Here is a 19,867-nt window from a genome sequence, read left to right on the forward strand (position 1 = left end):
CTTCCCCTTTTGATACCAACATCCATTTATCCTTTTTTCCGATTGCTCTGGTAATCCCTCCCCTGGTTCTTTCTCTAGTTCTCTCTTCACCCTCTCTTCCCAATGTATGGAGAGGGAAGGCAGCGGGGAAGTCCCCTTTCTAGTTTGGCTCCTAGTAACTACTGCCCCCCCCCAGTTGGACAGGAGAAAACATTGTGTCTACTACCTCTTCTCTCTGGCTGGCATGCTGTGGGAGGCAAGACAGGGCATCTGCCAAAAAATTTAATTTCCCCGGAAACTGTTTAAGGGTGAAATTAAATCGGGAGAAAAACTCTGCCCATCTTAGCTGTTTTGCTCCCAGTCTGCATGGCTTTCTCAAGGCTTCCAGGTTCCTGTGATCCGTCCACACCTCGAAAAGTACCCTGGCCCCTTCCAACCAATGTCTCCATGTGCCTAAAGCCAGTTTAACAGCAGCTGCCTCCTTATCCCAGACCGCCCAGTGCCACTTGGCGCCTGAAATTTTTTTTGATATGTAAGCACACGGATGCATCTTCCCCTCTTCCCCTTCTAGTAATAGAACTCCTCCCATAGCCACATCACTTGCATCTACCTATATTATGAACTTATGAGCTTCATTTGGGTGGTACAACACTGGCTCAGAGGTAAACCTAGATTTTAATTCCATAAATGCTCTCTGGCATTCCCCAGAAAGTCAGTCAGTGGTAATGCAACTTGGGCAAAACTTTTCTAATAAAGGGTCTATAAAAATTCGTGAATCCCAAGAAGGATTGCAATTGTCTCCTAGTTCGGGTGGCTTCCCACCCCAATACTTCTTCAACTTTTGCTGGGTCAATTCCCAGACCTTTGTGGGACACCCAGTAGCCTAAGAAGTCCAGTTCTTTCCTGTGGAAGTTGTATTTAGAGAGCTTGGCAAAAAACCAGTGCTGAAGCAGAGTTCTTAACACTTCTCTTACCAACTTCACATGGGAAACGAGGTCCTGTTTGTACACCAGGACATCATCCAAATAGACCACCACCCCTTTGTACAAGTACTTATGCGTTGTTAATTAGGTTCATGAACACTCCTGGGACCAAATGGCATTACTCTGTACTCGAATTGGCCCAGTGGGGTGTTAAAGGCTGTTTTCCATTTGTCGCCCTTTTTTATCTGTACCCTGAAATACGCATCATGTAAGTCTAGTTTGGTGAATATCTTTCCTTGGGCTACTACCCCCAAGATATCCCTAATGAGTGGGAGAGGGTAGGCATTGGACATGGAGACTGTGTTAATTCCCCGATAATTGGTACACAACCTCAACCCCCCATCCTTTCCCCCCCGAATACTACTGGGGCAATGTGGGGAGATTTCGCTGGGTGGATAAAACCCTTAGCTAGGTTTTTATCTATGAACTTGCATAACTCCTCCCTCTCCCCTAAACTCATGGAATACAGTTTCCCTCTCAGTAGCTTTCCCCCCGGGATCAGTTTGATCGCACAATCAGTTGACCAATGAGGAGGCAGTTTGTCTGCCTCTCCTTCTTTGAACACTTTGCTCAGGTCCTGATATTCTGGAGGAATCTTATCCCTCTCTTCCACGGTTAAACATGCAGTTTCGGTAAGAGGAGGGAGTTGGGACCTCCACTGGTCGCTCCACGTATGTTTATGACAATGTTTCAAGGGGAAATCCAGCTTGCCTGCTTTCCACTTGACATAGAGGTCATGATCGTACAGCCATCTCACCCCTAACACCAGCAGGAACTTTGTGGCTGGGCTGACCATGAAAGCCCTGTCCTCCCAATGGTGCCCCATCCACATTGGAATCGGTTTGGTTTCATTTTTTTTTATTGTATATTTTTTGTGCATTTCCTTCGAAACATCCTTATTCCCATACATATATACCCATTGCCCAACCCCTCCCCATGAGTTCATATACAGTTTCTATATCTTCAGCAGAAGTCCCTTGTAAGAATCATTCTTCGAGTTATCTTGTTTCTTCACATCCGGATAAGAGGAGTTAGTCTCTGAGTCCTCTCCTTCTATTCCTCCTTGATTCTCCTTCCTCTTCCTCCTCACTTAATTCATCGCCGAAGATATTGTATCCTATAGCCGGGGAGGGTTGAGAGTTTTAATATATTTTGGATGACTATTTCCCATTCAAGTTATTCATCTGTATTTTCATACCCTTGTCCCTCCCGCCCTCCCTTTAGCTACTCATCCTTTCTAGCCAGGGGCACAAGCTTAGGAGCTTCCACCGAACGTCCCGTTGTTGACCCTCCATGACCCATTTTAAATATAAATGCCATTTTTCCTTAATCTTTCCTATTCTTAATTCCCATGACTCATTCTGATTAATTATGGCTATAATGTCTGATTGAATGTATTCAAATAAATAATCCTGCCAGTTTAGTTCCGTCCACCTAGTTTTGTCTTTCCAACCAAATGCTATTACTGCTTTACCGGCTAGCACCATTGCTTTAAATAAGTCCTGTCCTTCTTTTCTGATATCTTTATGACCTAAAGTACTACCTAACATCAATTCTAGGTCTATCTTTGGTCTTATTGCGAAGAACTTATAAAGTTGCTCTGTTACCTTCTCCCAAAAGGCTTTAACTTCTGCACACTCCCACCACATATGGGAGTACCATCCTTTCCCATTTCTGCAGTGCCAACAGTTTGAACTTAGTCTTGAGAACATATTAGCTAATATAGCCGGGGTTCTATACCACTTCGTGTAGAATTTCAATTCCAGCTCTGAATTTATGCACTTTTATCTCCTGTATACCTTTTATAATTCTGTCAACCCTTCTATCCGCTAGACTAATTTCTACGCTCCACTTCCCCTGAAGGAGGGTTCTTGTCCGATCTTTATCAGACATCATCCTTCTATATATCTTGCCTGCTAATCCTCTTTTTGTGTTTATCATCACCTTTAATAACTCCTCCATTGGTTCCCCCGCCGTCAGAGTCCTATTTTCGATTATCTTTTTAAGTCTATTATGTAGACCTATTAGCTTCAACCAATATTGCCTTCCTATTTCATCATGTAATGTTTGTAATGGTTTAAGTGACTGCCCACATAGTATATCTTGCAATCTAGTGTACCCTTTCTGTTTAAGTAATCTCCACCATTTCTCATCTTCCTCCTCCTCATCCAATGCCTCTAATAATACTTGTTTAGATACTCCCTTTAACCATTTCGGTTGCCATTTCCTCCAAATCATTAATGCTGTTTTTCTCGGTCCCGGTTCTAACATACTGTATTTAAACTTTCCTCCTGTAAATACTCCAAATCTTCCAACCCCTTTATTTGCCTCATTCTCGATTCTAACCCATTTTTGTTCACTTCTCTCCCCTATTTCCATTAATGTTTTTATTTGAAATGCTTCATAATAATTTCTCAGTTCTGGGACACCCCATCCCATGTCAGATCTATGAGCATATATGAAATAGAAACCCTAGAAACCCTACTTTTTTTTCTGCCAAAGACCCATTCTTTTATTCTCGCATTCCAACTGTTAATTTTTTGTCTATTGATTTCTAAAGGTATCGTTTGAAACAAATATAATAACTTTGGGGTCCAGAACATTTTCACTATATTAATCCTAGCTGTTATGTTTAATGTCTTCTTGCCCCACCTCCTCATTTCTTTCAATATTGTGTTCCACGTCTGATTATAATTCCTCTCTACCATCTTATTAACATTTTTAACTATATCTATCCCTAAATATCTGAATTTCTTGACCCCTAAACCTATTCCTGTCCATTTATGTATCGCTTTCCTTTCTTCCATCCTCACATTAATATACATTATCTCTGATTTTGCCATATTAACTTTTAATCCTGAGTTTAACTCAAAGTCTTCTAATATAATTTTTGTCTCTTTGACTCCTTCTTTCGGATTAGATATAACTATGATCAGATCATCTGCAAATAAATTTAATTTAATTTCTTCCTTGCCTATTTGACATCCCTCTATCCTCCCAGAGTTCCTAATGCATTGAGCTAGTTGTTCTATAGCCATTATGAAGAGGAACGGGGAAAGCGGACATCCTTGCCTAACTCCTCTCTGAATTGAGAATTGTGAGGTATGTTCCCCATTGAGTCTAACTACCGCTGTGCCTTCTCTATATATTTCCTGGAATACTTGTATAATTGATTGACTAATTCCATATTTGGCCATAACTGTCCATAAAAATTGATATGACAGTGTATCAAAAGCTTTATAAACATCTAATTTTAATAAAGCCAGTTTCCTAAATTTACTATGACACAAGATATTGATTAAATTTCTTACCGGGTGTGCAATGTTTCTACCCTCCATAAAACCGTATTGATCCTCTTTTATCACTTTCTGAATAATATTCTTAAGTCTATTTGCCAATATTTTGGCAAAGAGTTTATAATCCTGATTCAGCAGGCTAATCGGTCTATATGAACCCACTTCTTGGGGGTCCCTCTTAGGTTTCAAAATCACCGTTATTTCTGCTTTCCTCCAGGTATCTGGGGCCTTTCCTCCTTTTAGTATATTATTAAATACTTCTTGTAATTCAGGGATCAATACCTCTTTCATTTCCCTATAAAATTCAGCTGAAAAACCATCTAACCCTGGAGATCTACCTGTCTTTAAGCTACCTATCGCCTGCTCAATCTCTTGACACGTTACATCCTCCTCAAGCCTCCTTCGTTCACTTTCCGTTAACACTGTCCCTATCTCTTCCTCAAATTCCTTCACCTCTTTTTCCTCATATAAACTTTTATAAAATTTCTCAAATGCTCCTTTTATCTCCTCTGGATTCTGTGTCACCTTTTTATTTATCTTAATACTCCTCACCCTTTGTCTCTCCTTTTCCCTTCTCAGGTAATTTGCTAATCTCTTGGCTGAATTAAGTGTATTTCTCTGGTATTCGTTTTTTACCATAACCTGCTTTTTCCATAACGCCATGGAGTCAAGAACATCCAGTTTTTTCCGCAGTTCCCTAATTAATTTATGTCTATTGGGGCAAAATTTCTTTATTTGGTCCTCTTGCAACTTACTTAATTCCTGTAGTTTCCCTTCCCTATCGGCATGCCATTTTTTCCTTATCTCCTTTTCTTTCATAATACATTGCCCTCTAATTACCGCCTTAGCTGCATCCCATAGTGTATTTGTCTCCACCGTTCCTCTGTTCTCTTTGAAGTATAGCTTTATTTGATCCGTAATATATCGCTTGTCCTCCTCCCTAGCCATAATCATGTTGTTGTATCTCCATGGTCTTCTAACTTGTTTATGCATTAGTATTATTTCTACACTTACCAGGGCGTGGTCTGAAATCCATGTTGGATGGGTGGTTACTCTTTTTACCTCCCAGGTACTCATTCTATTTATAAGTACATAGTTTAAGCATGAGGAGGTTTTATGTCTACTTGAGAAATATGTGGGTTTGGGCACTAGGTTAAGAACTTTGTGTACTTCAGTCAGATCCCATTGTTTCCAATTAATTATATTATCTTTATTAAAATCCTTATTTAAATCTCCTGCCAAAATTACCTCTCCTTCAGAGAAGCTACATGCTTTTTTTAATACCTTTAATAAAAAGGTTTTCTGTCCCGTATTTGGAGCATATATGTTTATCAATGTTGTTAATTTATTTTCAACCAGGCATTTAACCATTATGAACCTCCCTTCAGCATCTCTTATCACTTCTATTACTCTTATGTCATTCCTCTTGTGAGCCAGAATTGCCACACCTCTTGATTTTGATGATCCACGTGCCTCTGCCAAGATCCCCCAATTAGGGTCTCTAAATAAAGGTCTTTTATCTTTCTTTGCTTTATGTGTTTCCTGGAGCCATGCTATATCTATATTCTGTTGTTTAAGAAATCTAAGAAGCTTATACCTTTTTAAATCCGAACCCAGACCATTGACGTTCAGTGTCAGCACCTGTAGCGTTTTATCCATTTTCAAACTCAGATTTACCTTCCCTTTGTTCCCCTGGCCCGATATTTAGTTTGATATTCCCCTTTGTATACCCAACTTCCCTCCTCTTCCCCATCCCTCCCCATCCCCTTCCCTTGTGTAGAGCCATGAGCTGGGGATGAGTACTCATCCCTTCTCTACACATCTGGGGTAAGCGCACCCTCCACTCCCCGAGTTATATTAATAACCATTTTAATACTATTTTAATTTTTATTTGTATACTTCCCTTAATATGTCTCAGTCTCGAGACAGTCTTGGCCTCTTGTCCTGACGGTTAGGTGGACCTTCCTCAGAGTCCGGTTGCTGTGGCCGAGGTTGATGCGTTTCATCCATCGGGATTGACTCAGTATTCCTCACATTTACTCCCAAAGTTTCTAATAGGTCCCGTGCCTCTTCAGGGTTCCTCGCACAAAGCCTCCTCCCCTCTTGGTAAATGACCAGGGATGCTGGGTACGCCCAGCTGAATTTAATGTTGCTTTGGTTAAGTTTCTGTGCAAAAGGTTTCATTTGAGTCCTTTGATAAAGCGTTTCTTTGCAAAAATCTTCCTTCACATAAACCCTTCTGCCTTTAAATGTCAGCTGTTTATTTTTCTTGAGTGTTTTGAATATCCTCTGCTGTAACTTCTCCCTCACAAGCTTCATTATCACCGGGCGCGGTTCCCCCCCCATTCTTCTTGTTTGGAGTCTGTGGGCACGTTCAATATCTTCTTCTTCTATTTCCAGCTCCTGTTGTGATAACCATTCCACCAGGGTCCGCTCTAAATCACATGCTTTAACTTCTTCAGAAATACCAAAGAAAATAATGTTCCCCCTCCTATTACGGTCCGATAAGTCTATGTATTGTTTTTTTCAATGAATCAATCTCCACTTTGTTCTGTTGCGCAAGAGCCTTGGCTTCCGATGCAATGCCTGCCACCAATTTAACCTCTGAGCCCAAATTTCTCATTTCTGCTGTTAGCTCAGTTACAGAAGTTTGTATTTTGGTCTGGGAGTCAAGCATTAGTGCTTGAAATTGTGCCAGTTGTTCTGATAAGCCTTTCACAGTAGCCGCCATGTTATCTCTGTCTCGGCTCGTCCTCCCTTCCCTTTTAAAACTAAACAAGTTCTGTTATCCTCTCACCTATTCTTTCACCAAGCTTCTTCTTGTTGTGCCAGACGTCTCATAAATCAGTTTCAGCAGTTTCAATCAGCAGTTTACATTCTTTTAAAGCTGTTAACTTGGATGCCCTCGGGAGAGTGGAGACAAGGCGTCCAAACGCTAGCGCGTGCGCATTGCCCTCCGGAATCGGTTTGGTTTCAAACCCCAGGGGGATTCCCTTCATGACTGTACCATCCATTTGCTCAAACACTAATGGTTCTGGTAGTTGGTGTACATCTAGCCCCAGTCCAGTCACTAGGGAGGGGACAATCAAATCCCTAGTACACCCCGAGTCGATCAACTCGGAGATTGGTCCACCCTAACTTGGAGATTGGATTCAGCAGGGTGACGACCCGGAAAAATAGAGTTCCCTTCTGTCTCACCTTCATTGGCACCTGATCCTCCGTGCCCTTTACGGCAGGTCCCCGTCGCTTCCCGCAAGTGGCTTGGTGTCTCCTTTGTCAGTTGAGGATGACTCCCCACTATAAGTCTTTGTGTCCCTGGGCGCTCGAGCCGCCGCCCCTGCTGTCTCCCTCTTCTCGGCCTAATGAGGTCTGGGTTTAGGCTGCCTCTCCTGAGTTCTCTTTAGCTTCAGTCTTTGTTCTGGGCACACCCTTCTCGTCTCGGGGCACTCTGCTGTGAAATGGCCACCTTCCCCACATCGTAGGCACAACCCCTTGCTCATCCTTCAGTCGTTCTTGTCCGGAAAGAGGGGGCTGTTCCATCCCCTCTTTAGATCTCGCAGTTGTCCTTCCCCGATGCTCTTCCGTTGTCCTGCCTGGTGTTGTAGACGCAGCAACTTCACCACCTGCTACCTATTCTCGATCTTGCAAGCTAGTTGGATCCATTCTAATAAGGTTTCCAGGTCATCCTGCACCAGGGCCTTGGCTACCAAATCTGGATTTAAGATGGCTCGGAAAAATTCAATTTTCACTCCCTCTGTCCAGTCCCTCAGCTTAGCCACATACTCTCTAAACTCAGCTGCATACTCGCGTGCAGAACGATTGCCCTGCCTCAGGCGCTTCAGGCGGGTTCTCACTCTCTCTTCCTCCAAAGGGTTTTCATATTGCTCTTTGAGAACTTGCATGAACATGTTTACATTTCGTAGCTCGGGGGCTTGTGCCGCATATAGAGTTACGTACCATTTGGCCACTGACCCCCCCTATATGGGACCCGGCTATAGCTCACCCAGCTGAGGTCATTTGGGAAGGTATGGCCCCACTTGCGTAAGAACTCCCCCACTTGCACAAGGAAGTAGGCCAGGTGTTCAGTGTCCCCCCCTCAAATCATACTTCTAACTTCTGTTAACTCAGGGGGGCTTGACCCTGGATCAAAGGGTTCTTTGGTTGATCGTGATAAGATGGTGTATGGCCCCCTGTTGAAAGAGTGGTAATGGAGAAGGGTCCCTGAGTAAATTGGCACGTCTCTGTGACAAATCGGCTAGAGCTCTCAATACTTGGGTGCCTTGCAAGAGTTTCCTCATTCCTCCCACTATCTCCCTCATTGCCACTTTAAGCTCTTCTACTTCCTTTCGTAGAGTTCGTACTTCCTGGGTGCCACGGTCTTTGGAGTCCTTCCCCTCTGTTTCCTCTTCACTCTCTTCCCTCTCATCACTCAGGATGGCTTCTTCCCTCCCCCCACTCGGCATGAAGAGCTTATATCTCATTCTCCGCTTATATCCCTCATTCCATAGCCTGGTCAGAAGCCAGACTAAGGGGACTAAAACAGATGAGTTATTCAGGAAGGCCTAGAGATATTCTGTTACCACTCTCTTGATCCTCTTGCTCAGGAAGGGTAGGGTAGGTTGGAAACAGGGCAGTAATTGGCAACATCATTCTTCTATAGTGATTTTTTTTCCCAGTAGGGAATGATCCTTGCGTCCGTGATTGAGTTAGGATGTATTTCAGGGCTTCATCCTTACATGCTTTCTGGAATCAAAAAGGGCATGGATCTAGTGTACAAGTGGCTCTTTTCACAGATCCTAAGATCCTGTCAACATCAACAGTGGTTAGTGAATCAAAATGATCCATACATGAACCAGATGAATTAGGTGTTTTTTCAAGTGTTAGTGCTGTATTACAGCTAGTATCCAAATCATGATATATTTGAGAGATTTTGTCTGCAAAGAACTTTGTAAAGGTGTTAGAGCTGATCATTAGAGCCTGTGAATTCAGAGATTCAGACTTTGGGGTCAACAGGTGCTGAGCTACTTTGAACAGTTGACCTGGGCGTGAATTAACTGGTGCAGTGATATCAGCAAAGTAGGATATCTTTGCAGCATTCCATATAACCAGAAGCCATTAATTCAGTCAGTCAGGCTCTGTCATTTTCATCTAACAAGGCTTCAGTCAGGTCAATTTTCTGCTTTCCTAGCCACTCTGACAGGAGTGCGGTCTTCTGTCTCACAGATCTGGTGTTACACAGTATTAATGAATATGGCTTTATACCCCCCTCCCCACTTGGGATGGAACGGAGATTAGATAAACAGCACCCTCATGTAATTCCCTCCTTCCAGCTTTAAATTTCATCCCAGGCAGGATGTTCCCTTTCCCTGACTGCCTCCTGCTTCTCCACTCATCAGGAAGGAAGATGTTGTGTGGAATGGAAGTGGAGAGAATGGGGAGGGAAAATTTTTCTTTGTCTTGAAATTAACATTTGAGCCAGAGAAGAATTTCCGTAGCCAGGCGGAGCTTGTTTCTCCTTGAAGATGGGCACCAAAGCTGCTGAAGTTCTTATCCTGAGTCACAGGAAAATGAACTTGTCAGCCTCTCCTGTACTCAGTAATAACTTGCACCTCATGGAAATTATTCTTTGGGGTATCACAGGTTTCCATCTCATTCTCAGTACTCAACAACTACATGCAGTTGGGAGTGAATATTTGGATGTAAAGCAGTTCTAGTTTTCTTTTTTTAAATCTCAAATTCAATTTAATTTTTAAATCACTTCTTTGATGCTGTAGTGGTCTGAATGTGGGATAATAGATTGAGTCTGAATCCATAGTGGTGGTCACTAGAAGTGCCTTCTCAGAACTCTAGCTGGTGAGCTGCCTGTGTCCCTTCCTCTCTATCATGGACCTTGCAACTTCATCCATGGGCTAGTAACTTTCCAATTAGATCACGGTGAATGCTGTGAATGGTGTTTAATGTACTTGAAACTGCCCATGAAGATAGTTCAAAAGTTGCAGCTACTCCAGAGTCTGTGGACAGATCGTTGGCTGGAGCAACCAGTTCTTGCTCATCTGCACTATTTTCATCTGCAGCTTCCAGTCATAGTTCAAGGTGCTGAATCTATAACAAGGTGCTAAATATACTCTGCCATGGGTGTCTTGATTAATTCCTGTATATTTCTCCCATACATTAAACTTTGTATGCCTTTTCTTTTACTGCTGTTCAGCTTGCTTGGGTACAGAGTAGGGTTTTTCAGTAGTGTCACCCACTCAGTGTCCTTCCCAGAGAGACCAATTTGATTGCATCTCTGGTTTATCATGTAAAGATACTATACATTTCATACATATATGAGATCTTCTGATGGACTAACTGTTTTTATGGGATAGTTCTTCTGATTGCCATTTTAGGTTTGAGATGCTCATAGAGTTTTTGTTTTATTCATATGTTACTGTTTCAGGTTTTTATTGTTTACGGTTTGTATATTTTTTTGCCTTGAGCTGCTGTTTCAGAAAGTATAAATCCATTAAATAAATAAATACCTTTATTATAAACCAAGTGCAAAAAACCTAAGGAAAAAAGTTTAGAAAACAGTTAATATTGCTACATTTTGTATGTGAAAGGAAATTAATTTTAATTCATTTTTGGAAACATTTGACATTTTCATACAGAAAACATTGCCATTGTATTATTTAAATAATTTGTCCATTTAGGTCCTGTTTGTTTAATTGACACCTTTAAGAAAAATATTCTTTGCTATTAAAAAAAATGCTTTCATGAATTGGAAAGCATTGTGTTTTAAATCCAGTTTTCAGGTGCATACATTTGACTAAAGAATATTACTGGTGATGTTTCACACTATTAACCAACTATTGTATAAATGAACAATGCTGCTTATTAGAAATAGAAGTCAGAACAACAAATGCTAATTACCTTTCTGAAACTGTCATGATTTATTTGCAGTGTGTATGTTATGGTTGGTGCAGATGTTACATTCTCCTCCTGCTTACGGGAAGTTGAAATCCCACAAAATCAGCTGAAATGCAGTCAAGAGATGGAACCTTCAATAACTTGTGATAAAAAATTTCGTACTCAGTTTCACATAGACTGGTGTAAAATATCATTGGTGAGTTACTTTTTAGGTGGTTTTGCAACTTCTGCTGATAAAGTGCAAGGTATTCTGTTTTTCCCCCCGAAGCATCAATGGAGGAATTTTCCTCATATAGAAATAGTTTCAGGCAGGTAGCTGTGTTGGTCTGCAGTAGAACAGCCAGATTCAAGTCCAGTAGCACATTGAAGACTAATAAGTTTTTCAGGGTCAAAGCTCCCTTTGTCAACATGTTCCTGGACTTGAATCTCCTCTTATGCAAGAACTCATTGTATGAGTGGAAAATATCTCCTTATACTGAAAGGTAGCCTTGGATCCAGCCATCTGTAGGCTTTCACATACATAATATGATTTATCATATTATTTTCTCTTTGATGCCAAGGTCTCGTGTAACCATTTGAAATTTCTACATTTTTTATTGAAGTAGTAGCACATACATTGTGGTGTTACCAATCTCCACCCTTCTACAGTTATTTGTATTATACAGGGGCTCCAACTTTTAATTAGTAGGGCTAGTCAAAGCAAAGCTTTAGTTGATTATTCTGTAGGGGAGAACTTTTAATTTGTGAAGACAAATGTGACTTGGTAGAGATGTGCATTAAGCACATGATTAATTCTTTGTTGAAGCTCTTTTCATTGCTTTGTTACTGTACTAAGAAATGACCATATTAAAGGTTAGGGATACTGCATGAATCTCTCTAGTTTAATTTCCAATGTTTAGTTCCTCTGCTGTGGGCTAGTATCTCTGACATTTCTTATACTGTTCATACTCCATTCTGGCCTTTTCTGCACAGATGATTTTTGCCGGTTCTGGGCACAGACTGCATTGGCTTTTCATCTGAATCCTGCATGCTTTACTCCCCCTTCAGATTTCAGTGTGCCATTTTCAAGGTTTCTCTTTGAATTTTCTGTCTGCTCTTCTTCCCGAATGATTTTCTTGATGCTGTTTTGAGTCGGAACATGATGGGATTGAGATAGAAGCCATGGCGGCTGCTTCGCTCCGCAAGTTGATTTTATTTTGCTTTGTTTTATCTTATCTAACCTGCTTCTTATCCTGCCTCCTACTTGGCTATCTGATTCACCACAGCATACTGCAGAAGGTCTCTCAACCCGAAAGCTAGAAAAGTTCTTTTCTTGAAGCCTTCCTGAGGTGAAGAGCTAGGAACGCCGAGCCAATTAAGCTGCCACTGGCTTAATTTCAAGTAAGCAACTCATCAATTACCTAAAACAGCCACCTGCCTTCTCAACGCTTTCTCAACGCTTTCTTTATCAGTGTGGTTGTTAGTCAAAATAAGAAGTTGTAAACTCTGGACTATAAATGTTAACCCTTAATTGGGTAGCTAACAGCTCCTGTTACAAACACTCTAAGGTTGAGCAATGGGAACAAATACTGAAGAAGCAAACAAAAGAGGCTTGGCTCTCCCTTCGTCAGAGCTGATTAATGAAGAACCGAACTCTACGACTGCAAGCAACTACCCGGAACTTACTGCTCTAACGGTCACTCGTATCTTTAAGACCTTGAGAGAGATAGAAAAGTCACTCAATAAGCTGGCTCAGATGGTCTCAAGTTTGACTGTTAAAGAAAAGTGCTCCAAGCCAAAAACAGCACTGTTTCCAGCCTCAAATGATTACCAGCCACCGTGTATGAGCTCTCCTCCCCCAGCTACAGATTGCTCTTTCCCACAGCAGAAGTTACTGAATGTGAATGGTGCCAAGTGTTGGAGTTCTCATCACCTAATCTTACAGCCACACAAGGTTTGTTTGTTAATATGCCCCTATAAAGGCGTTTTACCTTCCTGGAAATCTAAATGGCAGGTCAGCAGGCACTTGAGGGATGTGCTTAAAGGCTCAAGACAACCCCTGGATCTCAACTTGGTGGAAGTACTAGACTCTCCTTACCAGTCTCAAAGAGTCATGCTTTCATTTGAACGCTCCATTTTTCCATCACTGATTTTAGCCCAGAAATCTAGCTTGCGGCTTAAGGGGATTTTTCCAACAAGAGCGTTTATCAACACAGAAATTACTCCCCTCTTTCCAAAATCTGAGCAGCCAACAATACATAAACTGTCAGATAATACCTCAGAAGAAAGGCCAATGGAGGTCCAACAGGTCTCAAGAGGTTTTGACAAGGCTTCTGAACAACCCATAGTGGATGAGGTATTAGAACAGCTTCTGCCTGAAGCAGAGGTCTCCCAACTTGAGTCCTCTCAACTTGACAACTCAATAGAAACAGACCTCATAAGCTCCTTCAAAAGCCTCTCTCAAGAGGCGCAACTGAAGATCACAAATAGGTTGGAGGACCTGAGAATGAAATTGTTGAAAACAAAAGCTCCCTTGCCGTCACAAGTTGTTCCGGCAACCACATTGGGCAAAAGGAACTCTGTAACAACTGTTCTACCGGACAATTTCTTCTTAACATCTGAAATACCAGTTGGCAGGGAGATCCCTCTCGAGATAGAACCAACTGTGAGTCAACAGGAGGCCAACCTAGGAGAGCACCAGACCTCAGTAGCGAACAACAAGCCTGAGATTCCCAAGGCTTCTCCACCAATGGTGATGACCAGAAACAATGGGTGCATCTTTCTGGATAAGGAGGGGGTTTTGGACACATTATTGCCAGTAGCATGACTAAATTATCCAGTCCCCTACAATGTACAGGGCACACCCATTAGTAGCCAGGTAGATAAAAAAGCCATTTACAAGGTACAGGGTTTGCCTACCAATAGGCAAGGCCTCTTATTAGTCTCATGGAATCTAAGGGGGTGGCGGTGTAGAATGAGGGGGGGCAGTGCAATTGATTTTATTCGCAAATCTGATATATTCTTTGGGCAGGAAACTTGGTGTATGGAGGAGCTCTCACTGAATGGCTATAAAACATTTGTTTTACCAGCTGGACCAGCTCCCCACATGGGAGAGCCAAAGGTGGGCTCTGCATTTTAATCTCCACCTCATTGAAAACAACGATAGTGGAGCTCCCACATTATGAGCAGTTTGCGATGGCTCTGCTACTTCAGTTTCAGGATATGTACTTGCTAATTGTTAATGTCTACTCGCCCCCTGCTAGAACAAAAGAGCAAACCCAGGCAATTCTGCTTGGGTTTGAATCTTATTTATAGCATTTAATATCGACTTATCCTGCAGCTCACGTTATTGTGGGAGGTGATTTCAATGCTCGGATCGGTTCTGAGCATCATAGCTCACATAATGAGAGCAGTTACGGCCCACCTAAAGTTAATGGTACAGCTCTACTTTTAAAAAGGCTCTCAAAGGACTTAAAGGTTAATTTTGCAGGTCAACTGTTAAGTCAAATAATAAGCAGAACAAATCTCTTTGTACTGAATGGGGCCCTCCCAAATGACTACCCCACTGAGTTCACATACTGGTCAGGTGTTAGGACGAGCACTATCGACTAGATTATGGTGTCTGAAGATATGGTCCAATACATAGAGTCTTTTGAGGTGGCTCCATTCTGTGACAGCGATCATCTCCCCCTTCTGCTGAAAATAGACATGCAAAAGGCTGATTTCTGTGTGACTAGACCCACTGACCCCTATGTTGGCACCATAGAAAATGTCAAATATTGTCGGCCCAGATGGAAACCCTTATTGGAAAAAACTCTGGCCAAAACCCTGCAATCAGAGGCAACAAAAGCCAGTTCTTACAGACTAGTGGCAGCAGATAATATAGATTCCTGCCTTGGAGAATACAAACTGATCCTGGAGGAGCTCCAAAGGATTTTGCAATCTTCCAGAGCTGGGCCCCCAGGACCTGGACCAGACAACCATAGATCTTGGTTTGATAAAGAGTGCATAAATGCAAAGAAATCCCTCAATATGAACTATGCCAGATATAGGGCCAATTCAGAGGCAGTATCCCTGCTGGCTCTGAAATGGCAAAAAGCCCAGTACAAGTCCCTTATTAGGAGGAAGAAACAGGAAGCGATCCAGTCAGCCTGGGAAGAACTCAGAAAGGCAGTAAAGGAGAAGAACTCAGCCTTATTTTGGAGACTGGGTTCAGATCTTCCAGGCAGTCCTCCAACTATAATAAATAACTCCATCTTATCTGGCACTTGGGAGAACTACTATAAAAGCCTATATGGGGACACAATTACAAAAAAATCTATTTCTGATGATTTGAATAGCGTACCATCTTGGCCTCCAGTGAAACCCAAGGAGGTGCTACAGCTTATCCGTACTTTGAAGTCCGGGAAGGCCCCTGGCATAGATCTAATCCCCCCGGAGCTGATAAAACAGAATGCAGTATGGTGGGCTCCTATCTTGGCCTCACGATTCACTCAAATTGATCAATCTGGGAAAATCCCTAAGGACTGGGGGGTTGCTGTCATAATCCCTTTGTACAAAAAAGGTAACAAAGATGACCCGAATAACTATAGGCCAATCAGTTTGCTTAGTATAGTTAGCAAACTCTATGCAAGACATCTTTTATGGAAATTTAGAGATTGGCTGGAAGACGAACCTTATTTAGCAGAAGAACAGGCTGGTTTCAGGGAGGGTCGCTCCACCTTAGATCAGTGTATGTTGCTAGACCATCTGATTGCAAAATACTCTTCCAACTCAAGTGTGTCACTCTTTGCTGCCTTTCTGGACCTGAAATCAGCTTTTGATTCAGTTTCAAGAGCTATATTATGGGATAAACTAAGGTCCACAAGCATTGACAAACGTTTACTGTTTCTAATTCAGGCTCTGTACAATCATACATCCATAAGGGTCAAGTGCACCTCCCAAGGTCACCTTACACACTCCATCAGAACCAACAGGGGGGTCAAACAAGGATGTCTTCTTGATCCCCTCCTTTGCAATTTTTACATCAATGATTTGGTTACACACATAAATAGACCTGAGTTCCACCCCCCTAGGTTAGGTGACAAACACATAGGGGTGCTTCTTTATGCTGACGATGCTGTTCTGCTCTCAAGGACTCCAGTTGGTCTTAGGAGAGCTATGGGCTCTTTTGCCCAGTACTGTCAACAAAACAACTTAGAGGTCAACTATTCCAAAACAAAAGTTATGGCCAAAAGTTTGCAAAAAACAAGACCCCAAAAATTTATCACTGGTCTTTAGATTCCATTCCTATCGAACCAGTTTCATATTTCAAGTACTTAGGTGTCTTTTTCCAGGCTAATAGCCAAAGAACGGCTAATATAAATTCTGTCATCTTAGATGCCAAAAGAAGCTCAGGGGCAATTCAAAAATTCTATTGGTATAAAGAAGGTAAATGCCTGACTGCGGCCCTCAGACTATTCAAGGCTAAATCCCTCTCTCAGCTTACCTATGGAGCTCCAATAAATGTCACCTCAAATTTAAAGAAGCTGGACACAGTTCAATCTAAATTCCTGAGAACAATCTTACAAGTGCCCCATGGTGTCCCAAATGCACTTATCAGAATTGAAACTGGCATGATTACAGTAGAGGCAAGGTTGTGGATTGCAGTAACCCTGTACTGGCTACAATTAGTTTTCTGTCCCAAAGGGCTCACAAGTCTAATAATATTGGATCCCTTTGCCCTCCCATGGCTCAGGGCACTGGATAAGAAGTTACTTTCATATGGTCTTTCTAAACAATACCTGTGCTCTACGGGTTACGAAAAAGCTAAAGATATAGTAAAACAGAGGATATTAGATATTGCAAGGCAACATGATATAATCAGAATAGAGAAATGGCAAGATATTTTGGAGCCCCCCAATAGGGTAACACCTATGCCTTATCTCCTCAACCTATCAAATCAGGAGTACAGATGAATTTTCACACTAATGCGACTGGATGTTTTTCCCTCGGCTGTCCTCGAAGGGAAGTTTAAAAAAATGCCTTATGAGGAAAGGATTTGTCCCTGCTGTGAGGAAGGGATAGAATCATTAGAACACATTATATTTGATTGCAAGGTGTATAACAATCTTCACAAATCTCTTCCTCTTTTTTCAACTTTGCCCCTTACCCATAGCTAAAGGATATGCACTCTGAGGGGTTTCTTTTCAGATAGACATCCTAAGCTCACATTTCAGGTGGCCAGATTTGGTTGGATTGCTTCAAGGATCAGGAAATCCTTAGTGTCTAAGTGAATGATTTTATTGTACCACTGAGAATTTTAAAGTTTATACTATTGTATCATGAATGATTTTACCCAGGTATTGTGAATGGTTTTATTGATGTTTTATTTTCTTCTGTGGTACCTTTTATTGATGTTTTTGTAAATTGTTGGTCATTGACCGTGGAAAATAAACTACTACTACTGTTTTGAGTCAGCCTTTTCAGTTGTGCAGAATTTTCCTTTTGGATTTTCCCCTTCTGTCCTGCTGTCCCCCTCCTCTGCAGGCCACCTCTGATTGGTCTCCTCCCCCTCCTCCCAGCTCCTCCTTCCCCTCATCTTTCTCCTTTCCCAAGATGCACTTTGTTTGTGTGTGAAGGAAACTTAATGATGTTATAACATCATAACGTCATTGTTATTGCACTGTGTCGGTTTGTCCCCCTGGTGCTGAGCTGACCTCTGCATCCCAGCTCTGGGTCAGCCCTGGAGGGGCTCTCCTGTTTGGACCATGTGCGGGAGACTTTACTTGAATGATGTATATCATGTATATGGGATTTTTTTTAAAAAAGTAAGCATAATGATGTTATAACATTATAACATCATTATGCTTGGTTTTGGTTGTCATAATGTCATAAATGTAGTAACACGAAAATTTAATATATGAACATTTTAAAAAGGGGGTGGTGGTGATGTGATGGCCATGGTGACACCAATAGTGATGCTGACAATGATGTCCACACCTCACCACATAAATCCGCTGGTGCAAAAAAAAAAAATCCCCACTGGGATTAAAAGTGGCTTGTGGAAAAGTAGATGATCAAAATGAATCTGATCCTTGAGGAGCGAACACTTAAAAAGAGAAAAGATAAAAAAAAAACAACACCCTGGTAGCTGCATTTGCAAAGTGTTGTACTTACACTAGAAGATAGACTGCAGAACATCATGTGCAAGCTTGGCATGATCTTGGAAATGTATTCAAATGCAGCTTAACTCATTGTTTAAAAAGAATAATCAAGTAAAAATTCTGTAATTGGTTGTCACTTCTAACACTTGTTGTATACATCAGCAGATCCAGAGAAGTTGTTCCTGAATACACCTGTAGTATTATTATAACGGGCTGTGAATTATTTCATATCTCCATGGCACTGCAGATCCAACAGCATGTCACAGCCACTGTGACTATAGATGTTGATATGTGTTTGTCTTCCTTTGTCTCAGACTGCAGCTTCATAAGCTGGGAATGTTCATCATAGTGAGGCAAGCGTCATAGCTGCCCTGTTTTTCCTATGGCTTCCCCACTCCACCCCATCTCAACGTAGCTGCTGTGCTGGTAGGGATTGAGTGCTGGCAGCAGAAAGCAGTCCGAGAAGGAAAATTCTTGCAGCAGCCTCTTATTCTTCTTCCACCCTTCTCTTCCCTCTGTCCCCCTCAAGTGGCTGGGATGCACGGTGGCACCTGCTGAAATCTTTGTATCATGTTCATACATATAGATAACATGGAAAGCAGTAAACTAAGTATCATTATTTAAGAACCAAAACTAATAAATACCATTGGTAGTTCTTTATGTCATACAAGATGTCTTTACATTTTGTATAAGCAGATATTTTTCTGAAGCTCGTAGAACTTTTTATTGGGTTAGTTAAGGCTCGTTAACTAAACAAACTGCACGCAGAAAGCTCTCATCCAAGTTAGAGAACCAATAACTGTTTATTTATCTAAAGAAATATTTTTACATAAGTTTAGTGGGGGAAAAGGAACTAGTAACTGATCTCACTAGCTAGGATGGCATTAGATTGAAAGTAGGCCATCTCTCTCAGGAGGAGACACCATGCTGCCTCTCCTGGTGCATGCAGGGAAGAAGAGAGAAGGGAGGGGGAGAGAAGGGAAAGAAGGAAGTTCTCCTGGCAGGAAGGAAACTGATAGCAGCCCATCTATCTAACTGACTCTATGGTTGTTGCCTTCCTTCTTCTCTGCTGGCAGTCCTAAAAGCCTGAGCAAGAGACATCGCCATTCCCTTCTTCTAACACTTTTCATCTTGGATAATAACCAGCAAAGTAATAGTTGTTGATACTAAGATAATGGCTTTATACAAGATGGAGTCTGCCTAAAGCCTTGCCCATTTGGCTGCATATCCACAGGCTCACCCCTGATGTAAGAGGTGTTGGAAGTAACATGGAGGAGGAGGAAGGAGAGAAAGTCATACTTTGCTGGTTGAAATCCCCCAGTTGTGCCTCTTGGTAGAAATTTCTGGGGGATTCAAGCCTTTATTTATTAATTTATTTATTTATTATGTCATTTATAGTTCACCTTTCTCACTGAGACTCAAGGTGGATTATATAGTGTGAGATTAGTACAATCAGTATCAAAGACATTTCCATACAGTACTAACATATTATCTACAAAGTGCCAACCAGCAGAGCTTGGGGTGGGTGGGTGGATATAGATTTTAGAATATCCAGTTTATCATCCCACTGTGATAT

At 41.7% G+C, this 19,867-nt stretch overlaps 1 protein-coding gene across 2 annotated transcripts in view; it reads left to right on the forward strand.

The window, feature by feature from the left end:
* The window catches only part of SGCE (sarcoglycan epsilon), a 49,075-nt gene that overhangs the window by 20,513 nt on the left and 8,695 nt on the right, over nucleotides 1-19,867 (forward strand). For both annotated transcript variants that reach the window (XM_054991805.1, XM_054991806.1), the window contains exon 6: nucleotides 11,201-11,363. In XM_054991805.1, coding sequence (XP_054847780.1) covers nucleotides 11,201-11,363 — 163 coding nt within the window. The remainder of the gene's footprint in view (nucleotides 1-11,200; nucleotides 11,364-19,867) is intronic.

The sequence above is a fragment of the Eublepharis macularius genome, chromosome 11 (genome assembly GCF_028583425.1).
Source record: "Eublepharis macularius isolate TG4126 chromosome 11, MPM_Emac_v1.0, whole genome shotgun sequence".
NCBI classification, from domain to species: domain Eukaryota; kingdom Metazoa; phylum Chordata; class Lepidosauria; order Squamata; family Eublepharidae; genus Eublepharis; species Eublepharis macularius.